At 41.7% G+C, this 15,485-nt stretch overlaps 1 protein-coding gene across 1 annotated transcript in view; it reads right to left on the reverse strand.

The window, feature by feature from the left end:
* Positions 1-2,198: 2,198 nt before the first annotated feature.
* Positions 2,199-15,485, reverse strand: part of LOC308610729 (U3 small nucleolar RNA-associated protein 25 homolog) — a 29,495-nt gene continuing 16,208 nt past the window's right edge. The window contains 6 exon segments of the mRNA XM_081259756.1: positions 2,199-3,719; positions 9,937-10,182; positions 10,904-11,016; positions 11,153-11,335; positions 12,521-12,694; positions 12,698-12,723. Coding sequence (XP_081115882.1) covers positions 3,476-3,719; positions 9,937-10,182; positions 10,904-11,016; positions 11,153-11,335; positions 12,521-12,694; positions 12,698-12,723 — 986 coding nt within the window. The 3' untranslated portion in view covers positions 2,199-3,475.

Consider the following 15,485-nt stretch of genomic DNA (forward strand, 5'->3'; position numbering starts at 1 on the left):
CCAGCTCAGGTGTTGTTATCCGTGGTCCAGTAGACCCTCTTCTCTCCCTTATTTTGTGTGAGAGACCTGACGTTAAGGCATGCTTTTGATGAAACCACTCCAAAAAGTCAACTCTTTGCAATCAACTCAGGAGCCAGCGCCACTGCTGAGGCTTACCTTCTTTCCCAGGTGCTGAGCCAGGAACAGAAGCAATACTGCTTGGTTCGCACTTGAAACCCTCAGTGTTCTCTGTAGGCGAGAAGCAGTTAGCTGGCTACAAGCTAGCATTAAAATCAGTAGGGATGCTTAAAAAAAAAACATGTATTTCTGGGGCTATACATAGACTTGAAATCCAGGCTCACATGTGAGTGGAGGTCCAGAGAAGATGGAGATTTGAGAGTCTTGTGAATAGTGATAATGAAAGCCATGAATTAGCTACAATTCACAGGGAAAAGAATATGGAAATAGAAGATGGGGGTAATCAGAGTCCCTTCTTCCTCATATCTCTGAACTAGGCAAATAACTCGTTTCTTTTCTCATAATACACAGGCTCTATGGTAAACACAGCACAAATATGCCAATAACCACAGGGCACTCTATGGATAAGACAATTCTTTGTAGAGTGGATACATGTATAACTGATTTGCTTTGCTGTACACCTGAAACTAATGCAACATTGTAAATCAACTATACTCCATTTTAAAAATATATATTTAAGAAAATGTTCTTTGTACCATGAGTTTGGCTGGCTTAAGCCTATAAATTTGCAAAACTTTAGGAACCCATCTATATATGGAATGAATAGTTCTACTCTCCATGTTGAGAGACAAATAAAAATGCCTATTTAAATATCTAGCAGGAAAAGTACCCCAAAAGTGATTTCACTTTTTTTTTTTTTGATGAGCAATTTTAAGCATGTCCAAGAGGAAGAAAATCTGTACCAATATGGGTTGTTCCACTGAGCCTAATGGGAGCCACATGTCTATCTGACAAGGGAGTTACAAGTTTGGAAAGGGAGAAAACAAAAGGAACCCTGTGTTGTTAGTCTGAAATTGGAGGTAAGGTATAAATTCATGGTTTTCAATATATGGATACAGAAATAAATTTAGATGTCATGGGCACATAGGTATGTGTATACATATACACACATGCAGATATTCCCAAACTCTGACCACTGAGATGGCCTGGGACCAGTGGCTCCACAACAGTACTGGGTACACTTAGCACTCAAATCTTCGCTTTAAGATAATTTTCCACTAAAGCAAGCAGGGCTGGAATAGGGAAAGTACAAGACAAACTTGGAATGTCTTATAGTGTCAGAAAATAAAGAAATGCCCAAGTTAAAGGGGGATGTGTCAAGACGACACAGGAGCCAGCTTGAAGGTGTTCCTGCTGGCCACATCTGAGACCATTTAAGCATCTAAAGGAATAACGATAATAACCAATTACAACCCACTGAATAAAAACTGAAGAATCCATACTTGTAATATTAATATAAATTAATAAAGGGGGAATAAGTGATTCTATAGTGGAAAAGTCTGGCAAGCACCACCTTAAACAAGTGGTCAGTTAGTGTCATAACGATGGGACAGGTGGAAATCATGCACCGCTTGAAGAGATGCAGCGAGGAAGACGCAGCATTGCTTCTATGCTGCTCCTGCCAAAGATGCATAAACTAAACCTAACCTAACCTAATCTGACAGGAAACACCACCCAAAGTAACTGGCCTGTAATCTTCTAAAGTGTCAACGTCCATTACTCAGCCATGAAAAGAAATGAAATTGAATTATTTGTAGTGAGGTGGATGGACATAGAGACTGTCATACAGAGTGAAGTAAGTCAGAGAAAAATACCGTATGCTAATGCATATATATGGAATCTGAAAAAAAAAAGGTTCTGAAGAACCTAGGGGCAGGCTAGGTAGACGGAGGCATAGAGAATGGACTTGAGGACACGGGGAGGGGGAAGGATAAGCTGGGATGAAGTGAGAGAGTACCATGGATTTATAATACACTACCAAGTGTAAAATAGATAGCTAGTGGGAAGCAGCCGCATAGCACAGGGAGATCAGCTCGGTGCTTTGTGACCACCTAGACGGGTGGGATAGGGAAGGTGGGAGGGAGACGCAAGAGGGAGGAGATACGGGGATATATGTATAGCTGATTCACTTTGTTATAAAGCAGAAACACACCATTGTAAAGCCATTATACTCCAATAAAGATGTTTAAAAATTTTTTTTAATTTAAAAATTAAAAAAAAGGTCAAGAAAGCCAAGAAAAAGCTGAGGTACCATTCAGAATAAAGGCCACTACAGAGATATGACAACTCAAAGCAGTATGTAACTCTGAACTGCATCCTTTTGCTATAAAGGTTATTATTGGGACATTTGGCAAAATCTGAATGGGGCCCAAGGATTAGTGGCAATTTCCTGATTTGACGGTTGTTTTGAGGTTACATAGAAAAATGTCCTTGTTTACATGAAATACATACTAAATTCAGGAGTGATTTTTAGGAGTGACAGGCCCAGCAACTTGGCAATTTATTTTCAGATGATTCAGGTTCTGAATTGGTAATTTTTCTGTCTGAGAATAGTTCAATTTTTTTTTTTTTTTGGCCACGCTGTGCAGCTTGCAGGATCTTTGTTCCCTGACCAGGAACTGAAACTGGGCCTCGGCAGTGAAAGCGCCGAGCCCAAACCACTGGACCGCCAGGGAACTCCCTAAAAATGTTTTTAAAAGTGTAACTTCTTTTCCTTTTTATGTTATATGACTTAAAAAATGACTATAGCAATGAAGACAGTGGTGTTGACGATGAATTTGCGACATCAAGAATTTCATAAAATTATTTCTTGAAATAAGGTAGAAATTCATGTTATTTTATATAATGTGACTTTTAAGTATATATTTTCATTAAAACATTTAGGAGTTAAAAAAAGATCAGTGAACGAATGTGCTCTTCTAGGTTGAATTAAAATAGAATATTTAAGGTTTAAAAAAGTTTGGCTGGGGAAAAATAACAGTTTTGCAAAACCTTTGCGATCCAAAACTAAGATGATATTCAACAGCAAGAAGTATTCCAATTTCTCATAACCAGTTCTCACAAGCAAAGAAATGCATGCTTCACTTTAAGAAGGTGTCAAATAGAAACAGGCAAATCTGAAAGAGTTCACCAAGTGTAATAAATTAGAGGTGAAATCACAACAAAAGAATTTATGGTGTACAAAAAAATTCACAAGTAGAAGATTCCTTCTATCAACTTCTCAGAGTTCCATGAGCTCTCCCCTGACCTCTGAAAGATGGGTTTTACCAAAATCTGGTTTACACGGAACTTTTCAGGTATATATGGTCTGAAAAGAAAGGAGTATCTGCTAAGAACCTGCCTGGTGCTCCTTCCTTGTTGCAGCCCTTCTTTGTGTAAGTGATCAGAATCAGGTCCAAGAGACACAGAATCAAGCATGACATATCACACCAAACACCATTTCCTGTCCAACCAATTCTCATCTCTCTCCAGTAATGAAAAGGTGGACGTTCTTCTTGGACTGCAGCATCTGTGCAGCCTGCTCCACCCCGACCACAGCAGACAGCCTCTGGGCATCGTACTTGGAGTAGGGGACAGTGCAGGTCCAGGCAGCTTCCTCTCCTCTGGTGGTGGCTTGCAGCATGTTACAGACTTCACTGTAGAAGTGGGGATATGTTGGCAGTTCATAGAAAATTAGGTTCCTGATGCCTTTTATTGTGTATCTGTTAGAAGGAGAAAGAGAGGCTATGTCTACATGAGAAAGTTTATGGAAAAGCCACCGAAGAGTTTTACAGGGACATAGTCACTCTCGCTGTTTCATGCAAGGAGAAAGACCATGGCACAAATAACACACAGACCAAAAGTTACTCTAATTTGAGCTGGAGGGGCTCATTTTTTGTGACAGTGTATTTGAATTCCTAATGTTTGGCTTAAGATAATGATAAAATGAATTTGCACTTCTTGAGCCTAATCTGAGCAGACTGAGGTAGGGTGGGGAAGAATAGTAGACAAGGATTAGAAATCTGTCGCAGAAAATTTGAAAAGCAGGCATTTCCAATTTAACATTATCCTAATTATAATCAGGCAAAACAGTGTTCTGTAATGGAGCTGAGGTCAGACCAGACCCAGTACATAAAATAAACAGCATAAACTGTAAATGCACTCCCATTAGTCTTTTCTTGTCATTCTGTAGACATGTTAACTCCATGGCAGATGTCCCAAGTTCACCCATTTACAAAATCCTGCCCGAGGACCCATTAGGCATTATGGGAAGGCAATTAATTTCAACAGCTTCCTCGCTTCTTTCCCTGCTGCACAGGGCTGCATGGTGTGGGGGGTTGCAGACCCTAGGGACGCGCCTTACGGTTCGGGTTGAGGTCAATCATTCCCTCTTGGGCTCCATGACCAAAGATTTTATACGTTGACAAGTTTCTGATTTTTCCTGTTAAGACTCTCATACAGGGCTGATGTCAGACTCCCTCGGGAATTTTATTTTATTCATGGACGGTAAGTTTTCCTTGTCTTTTTATCCCTTGGCTCATCCTGATCTCTCTGGAGACCCTCCTCTCCCAAAATATAACTGCAGTCCATTACTTGGATCAGCTTTCCACATCCTCTTTCCATAAAGGAATTTTAATGGCTAATGATGTTGAAAAAACACAGTTCTGCCTCAGTAGTTATCAAAACAGACACAGAGTTCCATTTCTGCTTAGTATGTAGAAAACTCAAGAGAATACTGCTCCCATGCTAACAAGAAAAAGATAATCTACAACAGTGTTCCTTTTCCTGAGCCTAGACAGCTGATGTCACAGGGCAACCAAGTGAACTGATTCAACGGTGCCCTGGTGTGTGTTTAACAACTGATTCTCAGTGGGGGAGGATAGGTGCTGATTTGAAGCATTTGCCAATTTCTGTGGTGTAAATACTCCATTTCAAGCTACCAGTGTCATGTTGCTGAACTTGGAACTGGGAAGAGATGTGCAACCATACCTTAAGAGCTGGTATGAGCCAGCTTCAGCCCATCACTGACTGAATTCCAAAGAGTGACACGATGGTCTGAAGAAAGACAGGACATATGAACCACTTCACCTTCGGCAGAGCACAGTGGGGAAGAGGGCAGCTGCTAAGAAAGTGGGTAGGAAGAAAAAAGCTACACTTTTAACAAGTTCTTAAAGGGCAATTATGGGCTTGCATGACAGTTCAGAATCCCTGGGATTCCCGGACACTCCTTTACTTCACAGTCATGATGGCTTTTCCAAAGGTCTCCACTGGGAGCCCTGGAAAGACTGGACGCAAGGCAGAAGACCTGAGAGACCCCGATGGTGGTGCAGACATGAAAACTCACTCTCTTCCCAGAGCCATGTTGTATATGAAGCTAAAGCCTGAAGCCAGTGAGGGGGCAAAGGTCAACTGCCAGGGTGGAGTCAGAAGCAGCAAAACTGTGTGCCCTAAGGGAGGAGCATTAACCCCTCACCCCATCCCTCCCCACCACAGGACTTACATCCAGTAGAAAGAGCAGTCTGGGGAAAGGGGAAAGGGCATGAAGACTGGGGAAAGGGCGTGAAGCCTGTTCAGCCCAAGATCCTGCACTGATGTAAGCAGATGTTTGCCACCACTGCAGAGATGCAGGGAACTCTTTCCCACCAAGACCCCTCGTAGAACAAGGCAGAGGCTGGCCACCATGGAGGGTGGTGCAGAAGCCCTGAGAAAGCGCCAGCTCCAAAGCCCAGGATGGACAGAACCTGCCTGCATCTGAGCTGGACCAGGAGGAGAACAACTGCCCCACTTCAAGCCTTAGGGGAGGAGCGAGCAGGAGCAGCCTGCTACTGGGGGAGGGGCCGGAGCATGGGAGAGGCTCTCCCTCGGCACAGGGGTACAGGGCATGGTGAAAGCTGAGAGGGGAGCAGGACACTGAGACAAGGCCCTCCAGCACTGGGCCCCACAGTGGGCCACTGTCTGCTGGAGGAACTGGCAGTTTGTGGTAACTAGAAGGCAACGACGGTAACAACCAAATCCTAACTAGATTCACAACTGCCACGCTAGTGGCCTGACAGAAGAGGCGTCCAGGCCAGCTACTTACTCAGGCACTACGTTCAACTGACAATTACAAAAAACACAGAAAAGCAAGAAGAAGACATTAAAACCATGAGGTATCATTTTGACTATCAAGTCACTGGAAAAAAGGAGAATTTACAGAAATATTTACAGAATTTACAGAAATAGGCTAATGGAGTATAAATTATTGTGAGTGTGTATTTCACCGGGGAGGGGAGAAGATGGGAGTGGCAACACACAGCAAATTTTAAACTGGGTACAGCTTTTGAACAAATAAGTTTTCCTTTCCAAATTTATCCTAAGGAAATGCCTAGGCAACTATGCCATCAACTACGCATATGGATGCTCTTGGCATTATTGTATATAATAACAGAAAACAACAAATCAATATGCCCATTAAAAGGAAACTGGGTTAATTATATACCCATACAATGTAACACTATGCAACCATTAAAAAGGATGCTATACACACCTTAAAAGATTACTTATAATTACACAGAAAAGGTATTTTTACAATGTAAAGATTTAGCAGACCTACCTTGACCAAGTGATTACATTTAGTATCACCAAAAACGGGACAAACTGACACCCTGGGCCTCTTGAGGAGATGCAGGGGGAAGTACACAATATCCTCTATGTAGAATTCTTACTAAAATAATGTTTAAATCTTTGGTCCCCGAACTCTAATGCTCACTGAATCACCTATTTGTTTTTTAAACATACCTGTAATTGGTCCCCATCCCCAAACACCATGATTTAATTGATACTGGGGTATGACCAGGGCATTCAGATTTTTAAAAGCTCCCCAAGGGGATTCTAATATGTAGCAAAGTTTGGGAACACTGATCTAAATAATAAGAAAACAGCCAAATCCAGATGTGGGACATTCTACAGGAAACTGGACTGGACTCTTCAAAACATATCAGTATCACAGCAAGAAACAAAGGCAGAGACTTATTCTAGATCAGGGTTTCTTAACCCTGGCACTACTGCCATTTTAAGCCAGGTAATTCTTTGTTGTAAGGGCTGTCCTGTGCACTGTAGGACGTCTAGCAGCACCCAGGCCTTGACCCGCTTGAACCACTAGACCACTAGAATAACCCTCCAACTGTACCAACCAAAAATGTCTCCAGATATTTCCAAATGTCCCTTGGGGAGCAAAACTGCTCCTGCTTGAGAACTGCTAAAATAGACTAAAGAAACATGTCACGCAAATGCAATGTAGGATTCTTAACTAAATCCTGGATTGGGGTGGGGGGGGTGGTGAGAAACAGCTGTAATAGTCATTTTGGGAACAACTAGGAAAATTTGCATACAGACTAAATACTAGATGGTATTACTGCAGTAATGTCAAGTGGTATGTTAATGGTGTTGTGGTTAGATAAAAGAATGTTGTTTTTAAGCTCTACAGGCTGAAAGATTTAGGAGTTAAGTGTCATGAAGCCTCCCATAATTTACTCTCAAATGGTTCAGGAAGAAAAAATAAGAGATGTGAGTGGAAAGAGAGAAGGAGAGACAGAGAATGTGGGTGCATGAGAATGTGGCAAAATGCTAACAGCTGGTGAAGCCTAAGTGGAAGGAGTTAGAGATGTTCACTGGGATAGTCTTACAATGTCTTTTGAAATGAAATCTTCCCAAATAGAAAGTTGGAGCGGGGGCAGGATATAGTAGAACTATATATATATATAAACTAAAAAATACATCCATAACATACAAGTATATACCAAAATGCTAACTTATTTAAGCTTTTTTTCAATAAGCACATAAAACATTCAAGATAAAAGAAAAAAAAATCCAAATGTGTACACTGTGATCCCAATGTTGGTGTCGTTTTTAAAATGCCTGTGTCTGTGTGTGTGTGCACGTGCACATGTTTTTTACATCAAAGAGACAGGAAAGAAATACACCAAAATGGGTGTTTATATCAGTAAGATGACAGGTGATCCCATTTTTTTAACCTAGATTTTCTAGGTTCTCTACAATAATTGTGTAATACTCTTATAATGAGAGTATTTTTAAAGCAAAATAAAACAACAAAACCAATTCCAATAGGTATTATATTTAAAACCCAAGAAAATCTCTCTTAGTACCAATTCGTGCACAGTAGAGACTAGGCATCTCCTGGAAATAAGAGCACGTGACCAGAACCTCTTCAGAGGGGCAGTTAGTAACAATTCCCATGGTCTTCTGCACCTCTTCCCCTGCCTTCCTCCTCTCCTGTATGTGCTTTGGGTCTTCGGTGACCCCTACAAATATGGCGTAACACTGTGACAGGACCCAAAACTAAGGACATTCCCGATGTCTATGTTACCTGACAACTGTTAAAGATAAATGAGGCAACCACAACTGACTTGCAAGGCTGGCTCCTGCATACAGTCTATAAAGACGAGGTCTGTTACTTCTATAACTGGGGTTCTCCCTGGGGCAGGGAGCACTCAGAAACACCCCACTAGCGTTTCCCACCTCCAGAAATCCTACCTCCAGAGTTTCTGATTGCCCCCTGCTTAAGAATCCTTCCTGTGCTAACCCACTGATGATGCTCAGAGAAAGAACTGTGAACTGTCCTCCCCTCAGGAGGGCCATCATGACCAAATGCCCATCCCATCCTAAGATTCTACTGGTTTCATCCCCCCAAAGAAAACAAATCCTCAGGATGAAAGTTTTTTGCTAGCTCACAAATGAACTGCAATATGTCTAACACGGCCTACTTCCATAGAGAATATAAATACAGAATTTTAAAGCTGGATACTAAAGTGTAAAATACATGTACTTTTCCCAAGGTCAAATGAAAAAATCAAATCACAAAGACACTGCAGATCAAAATACCCATCATCACCTTGGTGACCTCTCAAGCAAAAAAATCTATAGCTGGGAACCTTGAGATAATTGGCAGTTGCAGATTATCTCCATTCAACTTAAACACCCACTAACCTGGTCCAGGGTACAAAGCTAATGGCACGTGTTCGGTTTGTCTTTATAGTGACTTTGGGGACAAAACAGTTTGGTCAATAAATGAACAGTGTAAGACAGAAGACTGTCCTGCCTACTTAAGAGAAAGGGCTCCTTTGACATCATGCCCTCTCCTTGAAAAGCTGCTACTTGAGAGCAGTCCTCATCCCAGCTTAGTTCACACTTGCTACAGACAATCACGCTGGGAAGTTTTCCAATCCATCCACTTCATTTAAAGGACTTGCTTTGACGTATCAAGCTTTTGGAAAACTAAGGGCTCTTTAGACCTGCTGAGTGCAAACTCCCCCAAAATACCATTTCCAACATGAATGAAAACAACAACTCACTGGAACAAAGCAAATAATGATGCCAGCAAGAAGCAAACCCTGAAGCCCTTAAATATTCACCTCTAAGCCCCTCACCTTTTGCTTCTCCTAAACTTCAAGGAGCCCCTTAGTCCTGGTTCTCCTTGGTGCAGAAGTGTGTGTGCACTGCCTCAGGACAAATGAGAGCTTTCTGAACACTGACCCTGTACTCAACTTCCATCTCCACAGACCACACAGTCCCCAGGTGTTTCATCTGTGCTTCTACGACAGGTTCCTCCCTTTCCTGTATTCAGTTGAGAGCTGCTCAGCTCTGTAATGTCCTTCTTGAGGGGTATACCCACAGCTACAGGAGGTACCCTAAGTATGGACCCACTCCAGATCTATATACAGGTTATGCTGTAGTCACTCATTCGTTTCTACCACCTTTTCCAACAATGCCCATTTTGAAAGAAAACCAACCAACCAATCAACAAAAGTCTGTCCAGCCCCCCAAACTCTGGCTTGTCTGCAGGAGGTGAAGCAAGGGAGGACCTTATAACACAGCAAAGCCCACCATGCACTTGGAAGCAGACCCTCCAGAGAGGACACTTGAAACCTGGCCCTATTTTACCTTTTGTAGAAATGGAAGCGCTCTGTGAGGAGCAGGAACTGCTTCTCTCCTTGAAGGAAGAAGCGTCTGGCCCTGGAGACACCAGACTTCTGGGTGTACTCGCAGATATGAGTGAAGTTCAGTTCCTCCTTCTTGAGGTAATTTCGGAGACGCACGAAGTCAAAGTAGGAGGGGACATAGATAAGCGTGTGAGACATGACTGCATCACGATACTGAGGCAAAATCTTGTTGACGAAAAAGTCAAACCTGATTCGGAAAGGCGAAGGGCAGAGTCAGTGGTCTAGAGGTGAGCCATAGTGTCACTGCCAACTGCATGACCCTGGGCAAGTCACAATCTCCTTCTACCTCCCCTAAGAGGCCAATTTGGCCTACCTCATTGCAAAGAGATTCTGTAGGGATAAAACTTGTTAAGCGCATCAAAAAGTAAGTGCCAACACTATTCATCATAAAGAATAGATGTGATGCTGGTATATCCCAGAGAATTATTCTAGGAAGTACGTAACTGTATCATTCATTCATTCAGTTGTCAGTCAGTCAGTCAACAAATAATTACTGAACACCTACCACGTGTTAAGCACCATTCTGCTACCATGGGTCCCCTGACTAAACACAAGGAGAAGACGGGGAAATTACATAGAGAATTAGGAAAACAGTTCTTGCCCTGAAGGGCTTAGAATTAAGTTGTTGACATGAGGCATTAAAAAATTAATGTAATTAAAAAATGCCACAGTCTAGGGGAAAGTACCCTTGATTTACTAACCCTGGCACTATTGGAACTAGGACAACACACCATTTCTCTGGCCTTCAGTGTCCTCCTCTGTCAATGGCATGATTGGATTCAGTTATCTCATTTCATTTCGTAAATGGTAACTAAGAAAGCCAACGTGGAATACAATTCTAAATTTGAATGCCCAAGTAAAATCCCTCTCTGTGACCCCCAGGGATCCAATGGGACAGGGGAGGGTACCTGGCATCAATCACTGAAGCTAGGTTTTCAGGTTCCATCCTCGGGAAGACATGTGGGAGCTGCACCAGGACATGACTGATGCAGCCTGTCATCGGGACGTTCCTCACAGCCACCTGCCAGGTGTCAGTGAGAACATTAGGAAGTGAGCTATCCCCATTGTTGACCAAATGCTGTCCTCTCCTTCTGCCTCATGACCCAAACAATACACAATACTTCATGAAAATTCAGAGAAAGAAGGAGAGAACCCACCTGGCCTTGCACATTGACGCAGTACTTGTTGAACACAGAGTTGATCTGGGCATCCTGCAGGGCCCCAAACAGCAGCGTCTGACGATAGTACTTGGACCGATTATTGAGGTTCCACATGCGCACTCGAGAAAAGTCCACCCCATGTGAGTCCAAGGGCAGTAGGTTCATGTGGCTCATCAAATGCTTTGAGCAGAAGTAATACTCCATTAATACTTATTGAACACTTACCTGCTGGGCGTTGCTAACCTCTCTATAAGCCCATCATCTTATTTAACCCCATGAAGTAGATACTATCATCTCCCAAATTACAGCAAGAAAACAGGCTCAGATGGGTGAGTGACTTGCCCAGAGTCAAGCGAACAAGAAGAAAAGCTCAAACTGGCCACCTTGTGGATCTCTCAAAAAGGATCAAGATGCGACCTATACAGAGTATTTCTTTTCAAGGAAATTCTGAAATGCCACTCTGGTCACTCTGTAAGCAACTCAGTTCCAGACTTGGACAAGAAGGGAAATGACACGGAAAACAGAGCTGCTGTCCTTCCATGACTTGGTTCCCAAAACGTTAGAAAATTCCCTGAGTGACTACATGTGCCTTTTGCTCAAAATAAAGATGACTCAACCATCGACATGCCTGTTCTATTTTAATCATATTTTTACCTTGTAATGTATATTGAAGGGTCACAAGTACCATAAGTTTATTCCCTACTTTATAAATAAGTACTCCCCTTTATCTGTCCCAAACTTACTCCAAGTCCTGGGGTTGTAGAAAAGGTAAATGCTCACATGCCTTATAAAAATAAACCTATAGTTCTGTGATGAGGATTGTTCCAAAGCACAATCCTAAACCCCAAAACATTGCAGAGTATGTTGAGAGGGAGAAAAAAAATTATAGTACAAATTACAGTAGGGGGACAAAAACATCTTACGTTTCTCTGTAAAACATCACAAATTAAGAAATCATGAGCAATGTTTTCCCATCTCCACTGAAGACCAAACAAAAGAGAACGAGCATAAATAGGAGGAACTATTTTAGATAAAAACATTCCTGGTGAGGAGGGATTTCAGTCAGTCAACCAACCAACCAACCAACCAACCAACCAACCACACTAAACTGGTCTATTACTAGAAGCAACTTTTAAGGGGAAGAAATCTTTTCTGGAGATTTGAAAATGTTGACAAGAATTTTAATCTTTCTGGATACTTTACTGACCAACTTGTGGGTAGAAGAGGGGACAACATTTCCCGTTTTCAAATTGGAAAATGTGGAATATTTCCATTTCCAAGCTGAGTTTTAATCTGGACTTTAATAACCATTTCAGACTCAAACCACTGAGCTTCTTGTCTCTAAATGTTAATGACCAGCATTACCAAGACATGCTCCCAGTTCTGCATCAGGTAAATGTCAGCTTGATCAATGATGAGAAGCTCAATACAAGACAAAAAGTCAAAATCTCTCTTCTTCTCTCCTTCTCCACCAATGATGGTCCTCAAGCCCAGGGGGGAGGCAATGAGGATGTCTGACGAATAGAAGGGGGCATAAAGTCAGATGCTTCTCTGCAGTATTGCCACCCCTATACACAAAACAGCCAAGCACACATCAGTTCATGAGTCACCACCAAGCCATTAGCTTCCACCCTCTCCAACTGCAGCCTCCCCTTGTACCTTCCACATCTTCCCCTTTGCATGTAATTGTGCTCAAACTGCTTTAATTATTAAAATCATCATCGTCATCATCATCATCCCTCCTTTGCATCTACGGTCCCTTCTAGCTCCCACCCTCTTCTTTTCCTTCACTGGCAAACCTTCCAAAAAATTATCTCTACTTTAAAATCCCCCACTGACTCCTTAATGTACTGCAATCTGCCTCTGAGTCTCAGGACACCACTGAAATGACTCTTGCCAAGGTCACCAACAGCTCTCAGTTACCAATTCAATGGCACTTTAGTGTTTCTTGTCACGAATGCATAAGCACACCCTCCTTGAAATGTTCTTTTCCTTACTGGTGGTTTCTATCACTTTAACACTTACTTCTATTACTGACCTGGTTCTTATCTATTTTTCCATATTCAAAGAGCTCTTCAACAAATCCCTGGATTCACCCACAAGTTCTCTTTCACTCTACATAAAGCTTTGGATAAATATATTCACTAATTATGGCTTTAACATTATCATCACAAAAATTTATATTTCCTGCCCACATCTCTTTCCTAAGCAACAAGTAGCAGTCTGTAAAGAGCCCAGATCATATGTGAAGGAGATTCACTTGCTAATCTTAAAGCATCTACCAGAGGGGCAGAAGTTGGCTGGGACTCTCTCTGGGGACAGAATGCTGGCAGATGCCATTTTTACAAATTCCCTCTACCTTGATGGCACTGGTGGGTGCCACTTTTTTGCACTCTCACTCTAAGTTGCTAACAGTGGTGGTGGGTGAGTACCCCCTACCCCACGGCCCTGCACTGCCTGTGTGCAGCACTGACAAACATGGACAACGAGCAGCCACGCCTACCCCATCTCATGCCACTCGCGGGACATGACCTGAGGCAACAATCGCATGTAGCCCACACAGGGGACACTCCTTGAGCACCAGGCTCAGGCAGATGGGGGTGGGACTGCATTTCTAGACTCCATGGGAGTGAAACAAACAGAGAGAGTTTATAAGATGACCAAGAACTAGGAAAAAGTTAAAAATACAGTTCATCTCCCACACAGGGCCACTCCTTCAAGACGGGGCAGTAACTGTTTTGCATAATACACAGAAACAAAGACGGAGAGTCAAGCAAAATGAGGAAGCAGAGGAACATGTTCCAAATGAAGGAACAAGATAAAACCCCAGAAAAAATATTTAATGAAACAGATGTAAGTGATTTATCCGATAAAGAATTCAAAGTCATAGTCCTAAAGATGCTCACCAAACTTGGAAGATGAATGAACGAACACAGTGAGAAACTCAAGAAAGAGACAGAATATAAGCAAGTTCTAAACAGAACTCACACAGCTGAAGATTATAATAATTGAACTGAAAAATACACTAGAGGGAATCAACAGCAGACTAGATGGTAGAAAAGAACAGATCAGTGACCTGGCAGACAAGGTAGCAGAAATCACCCCAACAGAACAGCAAAGAGAAAAAATATTTTTAAAATATGAGGACAGTTTAAGGGAACTGTGGGACAACATCAAGTGTACTATCATCGGTGTTAAGGGGTCGCAGAAGAAGAGAGAGAAAGGGGCACTAACACCCACATTATAGGGGTCCCAGAAGGAGGACAGAGAAAGAAAGGGGCAGAAAACTTATCTGAAGAAATAATGGCTAAAAATGTCCCTAACCTGGTGAAGGAAACAGACATTCAGGTCCAGCAAGAACCAAGAGTCCCAAACAAAATGAACCCAAGGAGATTCATACCAAGACACATTATAATTAATACGTTAAAAGTCAAAGGTAAAGAGGGAATCTTAAGCAGCAAGAGAAAAACAACTAATTACAGACAAGGGAATCCCCATAAGAATATCAGCTGATTTTTCATCAGAAACTTTGTGGTCCAGAAGGAGATGGCATGATATGTTCAAATATGCTGAAAGGAAAAAACTTCCAACAAAGAAGGAAGGAAATAATAGAAGTCAGATGAGAAATACTGAATAAATGAAATGGAGACAAAAAAAAAGATCAATGAAACTAAGAGCTGGTTCTGTGAAAAGATAAACAAAATTAACAAACCTTTAGTCAGACTCAATAAGAAAAAAAGAGAAGGGGCCCAAATAAAATCAGAAATGAAAGAGAACCTATAACTGACACTACAGAAATACAAAGTATCATAAGAGACTACTACGAACAATTATACACCAACAAGTCAGATAACCTAGAAGAAATACATAAATTCCGAGAAACACACAATCTTCTAAAACTGAATCATGAAGAAAAAATGTGAATAGATCAATTACTAGTAATGTGATTGAATCAGTAATCAAAAAGCTCCCCAAAAACAAAAGACCAGGACCAGAGAGCTTCATGGTGAATTCTACGAAATACTTAAAGAAGATTTAATACCTATCCTTCTCAAACATATTTCAAAAAACTGAAGAGGCGGAAACACTTCCAAACTCATTTTATGAGGCCAACATAACCCTGATACTGAAACACCACAAAAAAAGAAATGTACAGGCTACTATGCCTGATAAACACAGATGCAAAAATCCTTGACAAATTATTAGCAAACTGAATCCAACAATACATTAAAAGGACCATACACTATAATCAAGTAGAATTTATTCCAGGGATGCAAGGATGGGTTGACAAAGTGGGTATAGAGGGAACGTATCTCAACCTAGCAAAGGC

The sequence above is a fragment of the Mesoplodon bidens genome (genome assembly GCF_964165515.1).
Source record: "Mesoplodon bidens genome assembly, contig: HAP1_SCAFFOLD_407, whole genome shotgun sequence".
Taxonomy (NCBI): Eukaryota; Metazoa; Chordata; class Mammalia; order Artiodactyla; family Ziphiidae; genus Mesoplodon; species Mesoplodon bidens.